Genomic DNA, 18,405 nt, shown 5'->3' with positions numbered 1-18,405 from the left:
CAGGACCCATGAGGCCTGGATGGGGCTTTGGGGGCTGGGGGAGCAGCTTGGAAGCTCAGCAGGCTCCCTGGCCCGAGTGGACCAGGCGTTCGCCCTCCACTCTTCTCCGGCTCTTCCTGGAGAGTCCCCTCCCACCTGCCTCTCCTGATCTCCCCAGCCTCAGGGGTGCTGATCTTGTCTGGCCTCCACTTCTCCTCCCCCCTTGGTCCCCCTACATCCTACTGGTTTACTCTGGGGTTCCTCCTGCCTCCTTGGGGGTCAGAGTCCCCCACCAGCGGCCGGCAAGCGCCCTAGTTGTGGTGAGAGGCTGACTCCGCGTCTTCCCACAGTTCTACCTTGACTCCTCCTCTGGTAGTTCTATTTTTAATTTTTTAAGGAATGTCTGTACTGTTTTCCACAGTGTCTGCACCAATTTACATTCCTATCATAGTGCACAAGGGTTCCCTTTTTTTCCCGCAGCCTCACCAATACCTGTTATTTCTTGTCTTTTTGATGATAGCCATTTTAACAGGTGTGAAGTGATATGTCACTGTGGTCTTGACCTGCAGTTTCCTGATGATTAAGGTTGTTGAGCACCTTTTCATGTACCTCTTGGCCATGTGAATATCTTCTTTGGAAAAATGTCTATTCGAATCCTTTGCCCACTTTTTAAAATTTTTTTGAAGACTTTTTTCTTGCTGTGGACCATGTTTTTTTTTTTTTGGCAGATATAGTGCTCACTTATTCTCTCCATGTTTAAAAAAGAATTTCAAAATAACAAAATAATTTTATACACCATACAATTCAGGGTAGGGTTGGGCTCAGGGAACCATTTCGTTGTTCACAGTGTGGGCAGAACCCTCTGTGTCCAGACATTTTTTGAGCTAGTTTAGCTTTCAGCTCTGAGTCCTGGTCCCAGTCTTGAAACCACAGAAAGTTAGGGGTTGGAATTTTCTCAGCCACAGGGATGAGGTTCTTGTTCAGATGGGAGGAGAGAGCTTCCTGCACGGGATCAATAAAGCCTCTGATGCAGAAACATGAGGAAGCAAGGGCAGAGGGCACCGGGGCTGAACCAGAGGGGCCTGTCGTGGGGGGGGAGCCCTCTCCCGGTCCAGCACTTCCCTGTGCTCACCCCTGTGTCTCCTCTGATGCAGAAACATGAGGAAGCAAGGGCAGAGGGCACCGGGGCTGAACCAGAGGGGCCTGTCGTGGCGGGGGCAGCCCTCTCCCGGTCCAGCACTTCCCTGTGCTCACCCCTGTGTCTCCACTGATGCAGAAACATGAGGAAGCAAGGGCAGAGGACACCAGGGCTGAACCAGAGGGGCCTGTCGTGGGGCGGGGGGGGAGCCCTCTCCCGGTCCAGCATTTCCCTGTGCTCACCCCTGTGTCTCCTCTGATGCAGAAACATGAGGAAGCAAGGGCAGAGGGCACCGGGGCTGAACCAGAGGGGCCTGTCGTTGGGGGGGAGGAGCCCTCTCCCGGTCCAGCACTTCCCTGTGCTCACCCCTGTGTCTCCTCTGATGCAGAAACATGAGGAAGCAAGGGCAGAGGGCACCGGGGCTGAACCAGAGGGGCCTGTCGTTGGGGGGGGGAGCCCTCTCCCGGTCCAGCACTTCCCTGTGCTCACCCCTGTTTCTCCTCTGATGCAGAAACATGAGGAAGCAAGGGCAGAGGGCACTGGGGCTGAACCAGAGGGGCCTGGGGGGGTGGGGAGCCCTCTCCCGGTCCAGCATTTCCCTGTGCTCACCCCTGTGTCTCCACTCAGTAGAAGGGGCTGCCTGAGAGCAGCAGCAGCCAGTATATTTGGTGGAGGAACTTTCTCCTAGTAGCTTCCAGAACCTGAAGACAGGGCCCAGTAGAACTTTGACTGGACTCATGAGATCCCAGGATGCCTGGGAGCTACAAGCCCTTGATTACTGAGATGACCCTGCCAATGGGCCCAGCTCCTGGAAGGCACGGTCCTGTAGTTTTGCAAGGACAGCGCTTGACTAGGGCAGATGGACCTGCACAATCACACTGGAGTGGGACAGATAGACTCCACACTGCTCAGACCAGAAATCAATGTCCTGAACCAAGTGTTCAGAAGACACAAAGCGGACAACCTTCTTGAGGTTGGAGAACACATGGCTAGCCTCAAAGGAGAAACTCTTTCTACACTGCTGGATGGGAAAAGGCAAAGGAGAGTAATGATGCATGGCCTGGTTGGCATCTAGAGGTTGGACAGTTAGCCCATATAAACTGTCAGTGTACTGTTGGTCTGTCCACCAGTCAGAGACAAAAATCTCAGTCTTTCCACTGTCCAGGAGTTCCGGCCACAGACCCTCCTCTTCCAGGTCCGACACCTGCTTCTTTTGACACCACCTGTAGGAAGACAGGAAGCTGGTCTGTATACAGGCCCTGGGAGTGACCTCCCAGTTTTCCTCTGCCCCCCAGGCATCTCCTCCAGTCAGCACCGTCCATTTCAGGAGGCCTTCGCCATTGGGGTTCAGGAGGAGGTTGCGTCCTATGGGTGTGCTCTCGCAGAAGCGGCCCAGGACACAGGGCCTGGGGTCGTTGGCGGGGGCAGGTAGGTGTGGAGGATGGGTGACAGGGTGGCGTGGTCTCGGGCCAGGATTCTCAGCCACAGGGCCTGGCGGCACCCCTGGCGGCAGCGCCTGAGCAGAATGTGCTGGGGCATGTGGCTCAGCACCGTCACAAGCAGCTCCGATGACAGTTGGCCCAGACCCAGCGCCTCCTTGGGTTCGGGGTCCTGAGCGGGGACCCCGGTGGGCAGGCTCCTGGAAGCTGAGGTGTACGTGGTCTCCTCTCCAGGCCCGGCTGCCACTGCTTCTAGGGGGAGAGACATGGTGAACAGGAGGCACAGTAAGCAGATTATGTACTGTTGGGAAATTACTAAAAATCCCGAGCTTCTCGCGAGGGCGGAGTCAAGATGGTGGTGTGAGAAGACGCAGAGTTTGCGTCTCCCCACCGCTAGGGCACCTGCTGGATGCTGGTGGGGGACCTCAAGGCCCAAGGAGATGGGAGGAACCCCCAAGCGAACCGGTAGGACGTGGGGGCACTGAGGGGGGAAGAGAAGTAGAGGCCGGACAGGACCGGCACCCCTGAGGGGTGGCTGAGAGGGGCGAGGGGTTCCCACACCTGGAGGGACCCTTGGGGACTCGGATCGGGGGGTGGGGGGAGTGCGCCCAGCGTTTCCCCCGCCCAGTTGGCCGGAGAAGTCTGCCCAGCTCTCGGGCGGGGTCCTACGCCCTCAGAGTTCCCATCCCGTCCGGGCTGCGCTGGCCTTGGGGGCGTAGGAAGGAGGCAGGCTGGAGGGCACTCCAGAACCTGAGGAGCAGCAGAAGGAGTGGAGGGCGTTCGCCCCGCCCACTCGGGCCCCGAGAGCCTGCTGGGCTCCCAGGCCTGGTCCCCTGCCCTGCAAGCTCCCCCGTCCCCCCGCCCCACCACACTGGTCCTCTGGGGACCATTTTTAAAGTCTCTATTGAATTTGTTGCAGTATTGCTTCTGTTTTATGTTTTGGTTTTTTGGCCATGAAGCATATGGGATCTTAGCTCCCTGACCAGGGATTGAACCCACACCCGCTGCATTGGAAGGCGAAGTCTTAACCACTGGACCACCAGGGAAATCCCACTTTGCCCACTTTTTAATTGGATTTATTTTTGTTATTAATTTATGTGTTCCTTATATATTTTGGAAATTAACCCCTTATCAGATGTATGGGTTGCAAAGTTTTGTCCCATTCTGTAGGTTGCCTTTTCATTTTGTTGATGGTTTCCTTTGCTCTGCAGAAGCTTTTTAGTTTCATGTAAGCCCACTTATTTTTTTTTGTTTTGTTGCCTTTGCTTTTGGTGTCATATCCAAAAAATTATTGCCAAGACCAATGTCAGGGAGCTTAATACCTATGTTTTCTTCTTTATGGTTTCAGGCCCTACATTCAGGTCCTTATCCATTTAGAGTTAATTTTTGTGAGTGGCGTAATAAGCTAGGGGTCTAGTTCCCTTCTTCTGCATGTGAACACCCAGCTTTCCCAGCACCATTTGTTGAAGGGACTGTCTTTCATCCCTTGAGTGTTGTTGGTCTCTCTCTGCTCTCCCCTCCCGCCCTCTGTCTCCCTCCCTCCTCCTCCCCATCCACGGGACCGCCTCCTTCATGACCTGCCTCGGTTATTGCTGCAGAGATGACTGGTAACTGCCTCCTTAGGTCCTGTCACTCCATCGTCATGGCTGCCTTGGTCTCTCGTTTCCATCCTCCCTCTAGACACGTGCTTGCTGTCCTGCCAGCACCTCAGACTTACACTTAAGGCTGGACTTGTCACCTGGCACAGCTGCTCTGCTCCAGCTTCCTCTTCTTGTTGACTTGTTCGTCATTTGTCATTAGAGACGCTCAGACCCCAGCGTCATTGTCGCCCCCCCGGTGGGCCCCTAGCTTCCTGTCCTGTCCCGCCGGCGGCTTCCTCCTGCCGTCGGGACGCTGCCCCCCAAGGCCGGGCACTTCCCTGACGTCCTTCCGGCAGCAGCAGCCGCTTGCTGGTCGTTGGCTCTGTCCAGCGCTGTACTGAGCCCTTCACTTGGGTTTTATGATTTGATCCTTACTGCAGCCCTGTGAGCGGCTGGTGCTCTGAATTCCATTTTACAAGCGAGGAAACTAAGGCCACAGGGGACGTACGGCCAGGGTCACCGAGCAGGCATGGCAGAGCCACAGTCTGATTTCAAAGCCCACCTCGACACTCCGTCACCTGGATCTCAGCTCTGACCATGGTTTCCTGCTCCCTGTTCAGTAAAACCCCACATCCGTGGTCTGCCATTCCCCGCGTGCCTTGGCCTGGCTCCAGGGTTCCTTTGGGACAGCACCTGGCTCTTCCCTCGTGTCCGTGACCCACAGGGAGCCCACGCAGTGACGGAGGCACGAGAGGGAGCAGGCCAGGGCTGGGTGGGCCTGAGGTGGGCGATGCTGACACGGCAGCAACCGGAGAGAACCCAGCCAGTGCGGCCAGAGAGGAGGCGAGCACTGGAAGCTCCTCGTCGATGTTTCTGTTTGGCGAGCTTTTGTCAGCTCTCCCCTTGTCTCGGGGCGTGGGTGTAAGCAGTCATGAGGAGTGAGAAGTCTGTGGTCTGTTTGTTTCTGCCTGTTTTAGGGCCCTTTTGTGTTGGCATGTGTTGAAATTTAGAGCAGAAACAAGCTTTTGACTCATCAGAAGTGATGCCAGGAGTCCTCAGCTGGGGGGACAGAGAGCCCCTGGCCACCTCCTGTCATGTCCAGTCCTGCTGCGTCCCAGGCTGCACTTCACGGCATGCACGTGTCCCCGTGTCCCTGGGGTGAGGGCCAGTCTAGGTGCATCCAGGGCGGGGTGGAGAGACAGGCGTGTGGAGCTGGCTTCGTGGCGTTCCAGAAGTGGGATAGAATGAAGTCATGAATTCACTCTCTCCTAGGGGAGAGTCTTCCCGGCCCTAAGGAGGATGCTGTGGGAAACCGGGGCAGAGCCTGGCTGGATCTGCTGCTGACGTGCGGGTCTGAGTGTGGGCGCCTGCCTGCGCGGCCACCTTGCCCCGGGTGGTCACCCCGTGCTGGGTGCAGAGGCCCCCTGGCCCTCGGCTCTCAGGGACCTGCCGTTCCCACCCGCGCAGCTGTGGCTTGGGCTGTCCTGGGTGCCGTGACCTGATGGGCTGCATGGTGGCTGCTGCCTTCTCGGTGGAGCTGTGTCCACGGTCAGCACCACTGAGGCTCCCGGCTCGGAGCCCCTGGAGAGCTGGTCACTCAGTGGGGAGGACGGGACGGTGGTGGCGCCGGCTTCCTTGGCTGCTCCACTGAGGAAGCAGAATGTCAGGCTGGAATTTTCTAAGTGCCAGAGGCTGTGAACGTGTCCATGTAGCAGAGAGCCCTGTGTGTATCTTCTTTGTGTAAAAGCTTCTCGTGGTTGCGAAGCGTTGGGCCATGGTGTGTCTCCCCGTAATCGGGTTTATTTTGGCTTGTTTCTAGGGACATTCCGGAGAATCACTGCGGCTGCCTCGAGACTCTTGACGGACGGCGCGGATGGCAGCTTCTACGGCCTGGAGAGCTTGAACGCCTGGGTGCGCTCCATGGTCCCCACCCACCCGGCCCTCGTGCTGCTCTGGTGTCAGATCCTGCTGCTCGTCAGCCACACCGACTACCGCTGGTGGGCAGAGGTGCAGCAGACCCCCAGGTACGCGTGCTCTGCTCCCCGGGAGGCCAGCCCGGGCTCGGAGCAGCCTGAGCTCTGGCTCCCTTTTCACGAGGCTTTGTAAAGATTCTGCCGCATGTTAGTCTTTCTTTCACGGACACTCTATTGGAGGGGAAACGTGGTCCGACTACAGGCATTCAGAATAGCCGCTGCTTTTCACATGTGATTTCTTTGACAAGTTCTTTGACACTGTTCCATCTTATGGCCGTTTTTGTCATGCTGTGTCCCTCCTGCTGGGTTCTCATCCTTAAATTGGTTCCAGAGCCAGACATGTTGCAATGGCTTAACTTCATTATAAGTTAAATGTGGTTCTGGTTATTCTTAGATAATGAAGAAATTATTTAGCAGCCTTTCAAAACTACTTGGAAATACCTTATTTTTTTTATCATTCAAGAAAACTTGTTAAGTATCTGATTGTGGGTGGCCCTGTTTTTGCAAAAAGTTGTCAGGTCTGAGTCTCTGTTTCTAGGCACCCTCTTGCTCAGCCATTTGTACATATGTGGAAAGAAAAGATTTGATTTCCGCCCCCCCACACCCCCCCACCCCGCAGCTGAGTCCTCAGTGCAGTGTTTCTGGAAGACTCAAGAGCCGATGGCGAGGAGAGAAAGCTATGGAAATAGGAGACTGCAGGGGCTGCAGGGTTGAGGTCAGCTCCTCTCTGCTCAGCATGGAAAGACAGCCAAGTGAGGCCGTGGGTCCCGCGTTGGCTGGTCCAGTCCTCTCACTGGAAAAGCCAACGTGAGCAGCAGTATTACACCTCTACCCTGTGCTATATGTTGTGGGACATGCAAAGGAAAAATAATCGCTGCTTCCTGCCCTCCAAGTGCTTACAGTTAGTTGGGGAGGACAGAGCAGTGAAAACATTCGACATGCTTAGAGAACAGTTTAAGCCTGTCATGATGACTAAAGTATTGTAAGAGTCGGAAACAGAAAATCGGTGTCTTCTACTTCAGAGCTTCCTCACTGTGCGTATAAATGAACTGGGGAGCTTGTTCAGATCAGATTCTGATTCAGCAGATGGCTGATGGTGCCTGGGACTCTGCATTTCTGCCAGACTCCTGGGGGTACCAGTGCTCTGATCCATGGAGTACGCTCTGAGCAGTGAGGCCCTGGGTCCTTGAGAATTTTGCCTCAGAGCACCCAGGGGGCTGTTCCAAGGACCAAGCCTGTGCTCCAGCCCACTGTCGGACCGGATGGCTGGGCACCGTAGGAATTACGGTCCTGGGCTCTTGTGTTATTGCAGCCTCCCCAGTAGCCTCCCTGGACACCAAGGGCAGGACTTGAGTTAGCTGATAATACTAACAGATGTTGGGTGGGTGGACGGTAAGTGAGAAGGTATCCACCGCCCAAATGGATCCTCAGCCAGTGTTTCTTAGCTTCTGCCCCACTCTCCTTCTCCTCCTCCTCTTCCTCTACCTTTGCACATATGGTGGGTGGTGAGGGCAGAGGCCCACCTGGAGAGGGTTCAAGAGGAAATGGGAGGGCAGACCCCAGTCTGATGAATGGAGGGCCTTCCACAGAAGAATCATGTGGGCTCTCCAGCAGTGTCAGTCAGTGTCATGGAAGATACAGAACCGTTGGCTTGGATGAAAAGACGTAAGAGTGCATGACAAATAGGTACAGTTTTATGATCCTTGATTACATTCTGGATCTGGGGGATGAAACCACTAGAAAGGACATTATTGGGTCAACAAGCTACATTTGAATGTGAGCTCTACATAACTTGTTGCTTTTGGTTATGAGTAATACTTAGGGGACACACTTGCTGAGGTATTTAGGGGTGCAGTCTCTTGACCTGCAGATTACTCTCAATTGGTACAGCCCCCCAAATTGCGTGTGTGTACAGTGTGCATGAGTGTCGAGTGTGTGTAGGGTATGTGTGTATGTGTGGAGCACGTGCATGTGTGTGGCGTGCGTGCCTGAGCGCAAAGGCGGTGACTTACTAGTAGTTGAATCTAGGTGAAGAGTATGTCACTGTTAATTAAATTATTCTTTTTTTATATATAAATTTATTTATTATTATTCTTTTGGCTGCATTGGGTCTTTGTTGCTGTGCGCAGCTTTCTCTAGTTGCGGCGAGCGGGGGCTACTCTTCGTTGCGGTGCGCGAGCTTCTCATTGTGGTGGCTTCTCTTGTTGTGGAGCTCGGGCTCTAGGCGTGTAGGCTTCAGTAGTGGTGGCTCGCGGGCTTCAGCGGTTGTGGCTCGCGGGCTCTAGAGCGCAGGCTCAGTAGTTGTGGCGCACGGGCTTAGTTGCTCTGCTGCATGTGGGATCTTCCTGGACCAGGGCTCGAACCTGTGTCCCCTGCATTGGCAGGCGGATTCTTAACCACTGCGCCACCAGGGAAGCCCTGAATTATTCTTTGAGCTTTTATATCAGCTTGAAAGTTTTCAAAATAAGAGTTAAGGAAAAAAAATGACGAAAGAGGGACATTTAGAGAGCAGCTCTACACAACGGTTAGGAGGAGTTTCGCTCTGGAGGGAAACAGAGACATGGGAAATGAGGACATGAGAGAGTTTCTAGATGAGAGGACGAATGGCATGGGTGACCCCTTACAGAAGAGAGCGTTATCCTAGAGTTGGCAAGAGCAGATGGGATCTAAGCGACAGACATTGGCTTTATGATATTGATTTATTTTTTGCCAGCTTTTTATAGTTCAACTTACATTTTCCTGATTTCTCTCCATATATTAGCAGATATGGGAAACTCACTGATTCTGGGTTCTCAGCTCAGTCATTATTTCCTCAGGGAAGCCTTCCTGACTTCTCTTTGATTGGTGAAGTCTCACTATCTGCTCTCACCCCAACCTTTGCCTCTTTTTTGTGGCATGTGTTGAGACTGTAATTTGACATTTATTTGTGTGATAATTTGGTTAATATCTCTCCCTCTAGATCATAATTCCCACAAGGGCCCTCATAGTGTCCCCAGCACTAACATAAGTTAGTGATTTAATTATCCTGATAATAGAAATAATAATAATGTATTGGTAAAGACCTTTTATATATAGATCACTAGCACTTATATAGCATTAAGTGCCAGATGTTGTTCTGTGGGCCTTCCACTATGATAAGTTATTAAAATCTCTCGAAATGCATGTATATTATAGACAAGGAAACTTCTTTTCCCAGAGAAGTTAAATAACTTGCCCACTATCACACATTAACAGACATGTGTGCATGCATGGTCCCCCAACCTGATTATTTTCACCTATTATAGCTGAAAGTGTCATATAAGTGTGGGTTTATTTCTGGGCTCTCTATTTTCTGTTCCATTGATCTGTGTGTCTGGTTTTATGTCAACACCGTACTGCTTTGATTACTGTGGCTTTGTAGTGTAGTTTGAAATCAGGGAGCGTGATACCTTCAGTTTTGTTCTTCTTTCTCAAGATTGCTTTTGGCTGTTTGGAGTCTTTTGTGGTTCCATGCAAATTTTAGAATTTTTTGTTCAGGTTCTGTGAAAAATGCCATTGGAATTTGGATAGGGATTGCATTGAATCTGTAGATTGCTTTGTGTGGTATGAACATTTTAACAATATTAATTCTTCTAATCCATGAGCATGGAATATCTTTCCATTTATTTTTGTCTTCTTTAGCTTCTTTCATCAGTGTCTTCCAGTGTATAGTTCTTTCACCTCCTTGGTTAAATTTATTACTAGGTATTTTATTATTTTGATGCAATCGTAAATGGGATTATTTCCTTAATTTCTCTTTCTGATAGTTTGTTATTTGTGTATAGAAATACAACAGATTTCTGTATATTGATTTTGTATCCTGCAATTTTACTGAATTCATTGATTACTTCTAACAGGTTTTTAGTGGACTCCTTAGGGTTTTCTATGTACAGTATCATGTCATCTGTAAGTAATGAAAATTCTACTTCCTTCTGACTTGAATGCCTTTTATTTCTTTTTCTTGCCTAATTGCTTTGGCTAGAACTTCCAATACTATGTTGAATAAAAGTGGCGAGAGTAGGGATCCTTGTCTTGTTCCTGATCTTAAAGGAAGAGCTTTTAGCCCTTCACCAGTGAGTATGATGTTAGCTGTGGGCTTGTCATATATGGCCCTTATTATGTTTAGGTACGTTCTCTCTGTACCCATTTTATTGAGAGTTTTTATCATAAGTAGATGTTGACATTTGTCAAATGCTTCTGCATCCATTGAGATGATCATATATTTTTTATTCTTCATTTTGTTAACATGATGTATTTTATCGATTGACTTATGGATGCTGAACTATCCTTGCATCCGTGGAATAAATCCTACTTATCATGGTATATGATCCTTTTAATGTACTGTTGAATTCAGTTTGCTAATAACTTGTTGAGGATTTTTGCATCTATGTTCATCAAGGATATTGCCCTGTGATTTTCCTTTTTGTGGTGTCCTTGTCTGGTTTTGATGATGAGTGTGTCTATTTCCAAAAGATAATAAAAACGAATTACTAGAAGTTTGGAATACAAAGTACAAGTCATTATTTTCTATCTGTGTACTCAGCAGATATGGAACTGCTCTATCAGTTGTTACAGAGGTTCTGTATGCAGCTCAGCGCTGGCTCGCAGATGAGCACGGGCTCCCAGGCCACACTTCCTGGAAGTACCCATGGTTGCCACAGTGGGGTCTGTTTTTGTCTGCTTCTTATTTTGGGGATTAGATCATCATAGTCTTATGATTTGCTTTCTACCTGTCCTACCTTTTGGTGGACGGTTAGGGTCCTGCATACGCAGTCATCTTTTATTTGGGAAGTTCATTTGCTATCAGTAGCTGGCAGTGTCTGTCCTGAGGTCTTGGGGGCTTGCCCTCCTACAAACTGGGACTAAATTTGGGTTGACGTTGGACCTTCTTCGTCTCCACTGCTAATATTTGAACTGCAAATTCTCCCCTTCTCTTTCAGAGGCTTTTTCCCCTATAGCTATACTATTGCAAACACAGAATTGCAGCTTGAATGTAAGTCATGTTGGGGCTGGCAGGAGGGCTGACTGAGAAAGGAAAGGTTTTTTGTTAGTTTTTAATTGACATATAACTTACAGTACAGTAGCATGTACTGTTTTGTACCCGATATAGTCAGGTCACCACCACCACAATCAAGAGTTAGACCAGTATCATCGCTTCAGAGAATTCCCTCCTGTCCCAGTGCAGCCACCCCCTCCCCCTGCCCCTCCCTCGGTAACCACTGATCCATGTTCTGTCGTGATAGAAGTTTTTAAACAATTCTCTTGTAAATCCTGAGGTGTTAACAGGAAGAGTTGACACATTTCAGAATATTCTAGTCCTGGTGTCATCTTCGTCTCCACGAAGCCTTAGCAGAGACTTGTAGGCTCTTGGCCGCTGAGGTGAGGGGATTGTCTTACTCTCAAGTCAGAGGGCTGTTTGTGAGCATGGCAACTACTGTGTTTTAAGAGTTGTGGCCAGTACTGAGAGTCCCAAAGTTTGTAATTCTCATCTCCTTAGAAAGAAAAAAGACAAGGTGAGAAGAAGTAAAGATGAAGTGAATAACCTTCACTAGTGGGGAATTAATTTTGCAGAAATGCTTTTAAACAGGGTTTCCATAATAGCATAGACGCTGTGGGCATGCTTAGGGTTGTAACTTTTCGTTGGTAATTGAAGAGTAAAGTATGGAAATGCAAAGGTTTTCTTCTGTCACTTGACGGCTTTCGTAGCAAGCTAAAACCAGAAATTTCAAAAGCAATAGCTCTGCCATCAGACACAGCCAGTGAGATAAGAGCGCTGATTGAATGTGCAACTTTGTGGTAGATTTTGCCTTTCAGTCAAGCATTTAAATTTTCTGCCTGTTAGATCCTCTGTTTATTTTAGCTTTCCATATGTGCTTTATCATAGCTTAGAAACAGATCACTAAGAGTAGATCTTACACATCATTCTGATGTGGCAGTATTTAAAGTAACTGTCTGCTTTAGAACTGGTACTAAACGACAGTCATCTTCAGTGTTTTGAAAATAAGCCGTCTGTCATCACAGAAACACTGTCAGAGCTTCTGTTGCTCCTTCTAGAAGACGCAGTCTGTCCAGCACGAAGTCACTTAGTCCCCAGATGTCTGGAGAGGACGAGGATTCTGATGTGGCTTCCAAACTGGGAATGTGCAATAGAGAAATAGTACGAAGAGGAGCTCTCATTCTCTTCTGCGATTATGTCGTAAGTTTGAAATTGCGAGGAGGGGCGGGTTGGGGGCTGGAAAACACCTCGCGCGGATGATACTTCTACAGACTGACTTCCACCGTCCATCACTCCACCAAAATGAAAGACTAAAATTAAAGTTGAATCCTGCTCCCAAGTATAATTGGAAATCAGGCTTGGCGTCCAGCCCTGGGAGTTTAAGTTTGTCTGTAAAAGATTCAGTGGGGAATCACTTGCTCTTCACCAATCGCAGTGCTGGGCGCCTTTGTTGTTTTGAGGGACGCCATGGAGTAACAATGATAATAAAAAGAAGTTACAAGTTTGACTGAGTGAGGTTCTGATTAAAAAAATTTTTTAATCTGTGGAAAAGGTGTTAGAATGTTAATTGCTGCATTTTTAGATTCCTATTTGAATGACATTCTTTTAAAAAATAACTTTTGTGGAATTTTTGACCATAAAACTAACATCTCTTGTTTAATACAAAAAAATTTACAAAAACCAAATAAGTAAACAGAAGAAAATAACATCTGTAATCGTATTACTCAGAGAGAACTCGTTGTTCCACTCTCACTGGGATCTGATACCTTTTCCAGGCTGATAGAAAGTGCTGCCTTCCTTTGGTGCAGACATGGTGCCATGAAGGCCGCTGTCACTCAGCAGCGCGTCGGAAAAGGAGTAGACTCCTTCACCTGAGCTGCTTGTTGAGATCTTTTTTGCCATGATAGCAATTTGTTAATATTCATGTTTTGTTTTACATTCTTTTTTTTTTTGTAAATTTATTTATATTTGGCTGCTTTGGGTCTTCATTGCTGTGCGTGGGCTTTCTCTAGTTGCGGCGAGCGGGAGCTACTCTTCGTTGTGGTGCGCAGGCCTCTCGTTGCGGTGGCTTCTCTTGTTGCGGAGCATGGGCTCTAGGCACGCAGGCTTCAGTATTTGTGGCACGTGGGCTCAGTGGTTGTGGCTCACGGGCTTAGTTGCTTTGCGGCATATGAGATCTTCCCAGGCCAGGGCTTGAACCTGTGTTCCCTGCATTGGCAGGCGGATTCTTAACCACTGCACCACCAGGGAAGCCCCTTGCTTTACATTCTTGATGTTCAAATAGTTTTTCTAACTTGTTCCACTTTTGAGAAATAATTTGATACCGTTATATAATGCTGTTTTCACAGAAAATTAAGAAAAATATTTAATACTACCTAAAATACTAAAAAGTTAATACTATCAAATTATCCCACAGTAAAAGTATTAAGCATTAACCAGATGCCAAAAAATTTATCTCGCTTTATAATTTCTGCCTAGGGTCATGAATTACAGTGAAAAGGCAACATATGTATTGGGTTGGCCAAAAAGTTTGTTCGGCTTTAAGTAAAAATAACATTTTTCGGGCTTCCCTGGTGGCACAGTGGTTGGGAGTCCGCCTGCTGATGCAGGGGACGCGGGTTTGTGCCCCGGTCCGGGAGGGTCCCGCATGCTGCGGAGCGGCTGGGCCCGTGAGCCATGGCCGCTGGGCCTGCGCGTCCGGAGCCTGTGCTCCGCAACGGGAGAGGCCACAACAGTGAGAGGCCTGCGTACCGCAAAACAAAACAAAACAAACAAAAAAATAATAACATGTTTCATTTTCACCAAGAACTTTTTTTTTTAATATTTATTTATTTAGGCTGCACCGGGTCTCAGTTGCCATGCAGAATCTTTTAGTTGTGGCACACGAGCTCTTAGTTGTGGCTTGTGAACTCTTAGTTGCAGCATGTGGGATCTAGTTCCCCGACCAGGGATCGAACCCGGGCCCCCCTGCATTGGGAGCACGGACCACCCCCCACTGGACCACCGGGGAAGGCCCACCAAGAACTTTACTGAACACCGTATTCATTAACTGAACAAACTTTTTGGCCAACCCAAAATTTAAAACTGTATTTTTCTCATTTCCTTATAAATCTTACATGCAATTTCTTCCCTTAAGATCCATTTGATCTATGGGAACCATCCATATTTTGGATTCAGGAAATCTATCAAAACTGACAGTTACAGGAAATTCTTTTTCTCTACTGACCTGTCACAAAGCTGCAGCTAGGGTAACTGGAGAATTCCCGTCAGGAGGCTGGACTGAGGCCTGGGCGAGGCAGGGCTTGCCCTGGATGGGAGCACCACCCGCTCTCGTGTCTCAGCTGGGGCCGGTCACACCGTTCCCACTGCCCTCGGGAGGCGCCGGGCTCTCAGGTGCCCCAGACCGCCCGCGGCCCTGGGCCACGCTCTTCTCCTCCTGTGTCCCTGAGCTGTGCCGCTGGGGCGCACCTCCCTGGGGCCTGACTTTGGACAGCTCGGCTGCGGTGCACAGTTGCGGGTGCCGGCTCTGTAAGGTGTGTTGTCAGCTCATCAGTCATGGTGCTCAAACACTCAATACTTTCAGTGAGGATTATAATTCGGAGTTGGTTTTCTCCTTCCTACCACTTCCGGCCTTTTCTGTGGCGCTCGTGTCTGCTCTTGCCTCGTCCACTAGAAGATGGCCTTTCATCGTTGTCTTGTCCTCAGTGCCAGAACCTGCACGATTCAGAGCACTTAACGTGGCTCATCGTCAACCACATTCAGGACCTGATCAGCCTGTCCCACGAGCCTCCTGTGCAGGACTTCATTAGTGCTGTCCATCGGAATTCCGCGGCCAGCGGCCTTTTCATCCAGGCAATTCAGTCTCGTTGTGAAAATCTTTCAACTGTAAGTCTCCCTGGTGCCGGCTATCGCCAGTTTTCTCTGCCTTAAAAATGGAGGGTTGGCATTTTTACACTGCTCTTTCCAGTGGTCAGAACCCTCTGCTCTTATTTCTCTCCTTCTCTCAAACCGCAGCCCACCACGCTGAAGAAAACCCTCCAGTGCCTGGAAGGGATCCACCTGAGCCAGTCGGGCGCCGTGCTGACGCTGTACGTGGACAAGCTTTTGTGTACTCCGTTCCGTGTGCTGGCTCACATGGTCGACACCCTTGCTTGTCGCCGGGTGGAGATGCTTCTGGCTGCAAATTTACAGGTACTGGGAGAAAACACGGATGTCGTTTTTCACTGAAAACCTGGCAGGGCAGGCGGAACACTTGGCTGGCTCTTCCCCCACGGGGATAGTCTTCACGTGGCCACCGAGGGGAGCGTGCAACACGGATGAGCTGGTCCTTCCTTGTGTGTCCGATATGGGTGCTTCCTGTACTTCTTCTAGTCCGCCTTTGCCACCAGAGCCGGACATGCCCCTTTATCTTCTGTAAATGAGCACAGGTGACTTTGACTCTTGTGCGTTGCAACCCCACTGACGTGTTCTTGTCTGCTTTAGAACAGCACGGCCCAGCTGCCGGCGGAAGAGCTAAGCAGGATCCAGGAGCACCTGCAGAGCAGCGGGTTAGCGCAGAGGTAACGCCGGGGCCCGGTGCTCCTTGCTTTCTGAGTGTAAAGACTAGGGTTTGCAAGGGCACAGACTCGCAGGATGAGAGGCTGGCGTGCTGTATTGGTGGGTTCACTGCAGAAGGGCCTTGAGAGAGAGCCTTCCGAAATTAACACAGTTGGATCTCAACGTGTACACAGTGAGGACCAGCTGGCAGTGTCAGCTCTGCCGCGATAATGCGCCGTGGCTGTGTGAGGGTGGCGGGTGTTCCTGTGGCTTCCACTCACCATCTGCGATGAGTCATCGATCAGCTCTGTCTTAGCAAAAATCAAAGCCTGTGATCTAATTGCTAAATAAGACCTGGCAGAGCTGAGAGACGTTACCTAGTTCTCGGCGAGAATTGTTTCTACATCTTGTCAACATTTTGTCTCTCTGTGGCTGTTTATCACCTAATCTTGTTTGCAAAGTCTTTTTGAGGCCTTTGCCAGAAATCCTGATGTCTTACATGAGTGTATTTCCGTGACTGCAAGATAAATGAAGAGAAGCCTTTATCTTCTCTCCTCCACAGCAGGGAAAACGTTTGTGAGAGAGAATCTGGTTACTGTACTGACTTCAGTCTTAAGAGTAGCTGTTGCCGGTTTCTTTAACCGAGAAGGGGTAGGACTTGGGCAGTACGAGGCTTTAGGTGACTCGTCAGTATGCTGGGTGACTTACGTTGTAATTTGCATCATGAAGTTGTTGTTCTCGTAGCAGGTGGTGAGAGGCGACACTATCCCTATTTTCGACCCTAGACTTATTCAGGCAGACGAGGAGGGGTAAAAATATTTTGTGCCAGATGAGGTGATTCTTTTATGAAATGAATGTAAATGGGTATAGATTGTATATGTGGGGAGATAAAGTAGGAGATTTTGTGCACTGGGATCTTAGGTGGTTCGTTTTGTGTTGATAAACAGTGCCTGTATTAGCTGTTATGCCGTGTATTGCCTGCTGCAGTGTTTGAGTATAAATGAAATTTCTGAAAAATACTTATGGGACATAAACTGTGGTTGTTACCAGTAAACTGGGGCCTGAATTTGCATCATGACTTGAGTGTCGATGAGAAATAGCTCTGAACAGAAAGTTTCAAACGTGTCGCCTCGCTATAAGAAGCCACTGTTGCTCCCTCCCGTGCAGCTGTGCCCTAACCCGTGTGTGATTGGATTCCAGACACCAAAGGCTCTACTCCCTGCTGGACAGGCTTCGTCTCACCACTGCACCGGCATCGCGTGGCCCCGCTCCTCTGGTCACGCCCCACCCGCTGGACGGGGACGGGCCCCTGGCACTGGAGACAGTGAGTCCTGACAAAGTAAGTGTCCAGCACGTCTGGGTGTGACACACAGGGCCCCCTCGGGGCACTGAGTGCCTCTGCAGCGGGTGGCTCAGGCGGCAGGACGTCCTGGCGCTCAGCACAGCCCCTGAGGGCTCTTGACCTGCCCTGTTTCTTGCCAGCAATGGGCACAGTCACATCGGCGACAGGACCCATGAGGTCCAGCCTGGGTTTTAGCAGGGGGCATGGAGTGAGAAAGGAAATGCTGAGTCGGGTCATTAGTAGGGGCTGAGGGTCATGGTGATTAACGGAGAATCAGGAGACGGGTGGCCACGGCCTGCCCAACTGGCGTGTCTCCCTTTCCTTAACGCCTGCTGACCCGCTGCATATTGACCCACCACCCCAGGGGACCTGGTACCTTGTCATCACCCTCACTGCTCACACCTCAGAGCCGGGGGCCATTTGGGGCCTTGGTGGGGCCTTGGTAGGGCCTTGGTGTGCTCCTTTCCTGGAGAGAGTTCATTTTAAATATGAACTTGGAGTCCAAAATCCAGCAGCCCAGGCGTAGATAACAGAGTCCGGGCCACTGTTCTCAGGCATGGTTTGTTCAGCCCCTCCACTGCACTGGCCCCGGGGAGAGAAGAGCAAAGCAGACCCCCCAGTAGAAGGTGATCAGCACGATGCCCAACAAGGGGTGGACAGAGAGGTGGGCCCGCTACCCTCAGTACTTCACTGAGTTTGAGGGACAGTGGAGCGATCGCCAGGTGAGGGGAGAGGGTGTCCAGACAGGTAGCAGCAAGTCCAAAGACACAGCCAGTACCAGTTCCCATGGGAAAGGGCTGTGGGCGCTGAGCAGCCCGCACGGTGACAGCGTCCAGTTTTACCAGAGCTGTATTCATGGTCCAGGGAGGCCACTTGTCCTTTGGCCTGGGACAGGACATGAGGGTCAGTAGGAGAAGAAACAAGGTGTATCCGGTCAACTTGAAGCCCCTTGAGAGCCTGCCCAGTCGCATCCCGTCATCCGCCTTTTCTCCTCCCCAGGACTGGTACGTACGTCTGGTTAAATCCCAGTGCTGGACGCGGTCAGACTCTGCACTGCTGGAAGGGGCAGAGCTGGTGAATCGGATCCCTCCGGGTGACTTGAACGCGTTCATGATGAACTCGGTACAGTGGAGCCGCGGGACCCTTGGGAACCCTTTCTCTTGTTACTCACACGTGTTTGATGTGTTTCATTGTCATGTGACCGAATAGCAATGTGCACCACTTACCTTTGTGCCTTAACAGCAGAGACCCTAACCCAGACAGGACAGGATGTTATTTCAGCCACGTTAGAGTCTAAAAGGAGGGGAATTGTGTTTAACTCACCTTTTCGTGCATTTAAAGAAAATAGGTTCCCTTAGGTTATAATGAGTTCTGATTGCTTGTCTCGTGCTCATGAGCAAAAGT

The 18,405-nt window shown here is 50.2% G+C and overlaps 1 protein-coding gene across 10 annotated transcripts in view; it reads left to right on the top strand.

The window, feature by feature from the left end:
- Positions 1-18,405, top strand: part of HTT (huntingtin) — a 137,913-nt gene that overhangs the window by 97,003 nt on the left and 22,505 nt on the right. For all 10 annotated transcript variants that reach the window (XR_004480837.2, XM_033419544.2, XM_033419542.2 and 7 more), the window contains 7 exons: positions 5,956-6,160; positions 12,182-12,323; positions 14,829-15,008; positions 15,138-15,314; positions 15,606-15,682; positions 16,860-16,998; positions 18,001-18,123. Coding sequence is in view for 9 of the 10 variants with exons in the window: in XM_033419544.2 (XP_033275435.1) it covers positions 5,956-6,160; positions 12,182-12,323; positions 14,829-15,008; positions 15,138-15,314; positions 15,606-15,682; positions 16,860-16,998; positions 18,001-18,123 (1,043 nt within the window). In the remaining variant the exon portion in view is untranslated. The remainder of the gene's footprint in view (positions 1-5,955; positions 6,161-12,181; positions 12,324-14,828; positions 15,009-15,137; positions 15,315-15,605; positions 15,683-16,859; positions 16,999-18,000; positions 18,124-18,405) is intronic.

The sequence above is a fragment of the Orcinus orca genome, chromosome 4 (genome assembly GCF_937001465.1).
Source record: "Orcinus orca chromosome 4, mOrcOrc1.1, whole genome shotgun sequence".
Taxonomy (NCBI): domain Eukaryota; kingdom Metazoa; phylum Chordata; class Mammalia; order Artiodactyla; family Delphinidae; genus Orcinus; species Orcinus orca.
The sequence above is the reverse complement of the archived record's forward strand: the minus strand, read 5'-3'. Positions and strand labels throughout refer to the sequence as shown.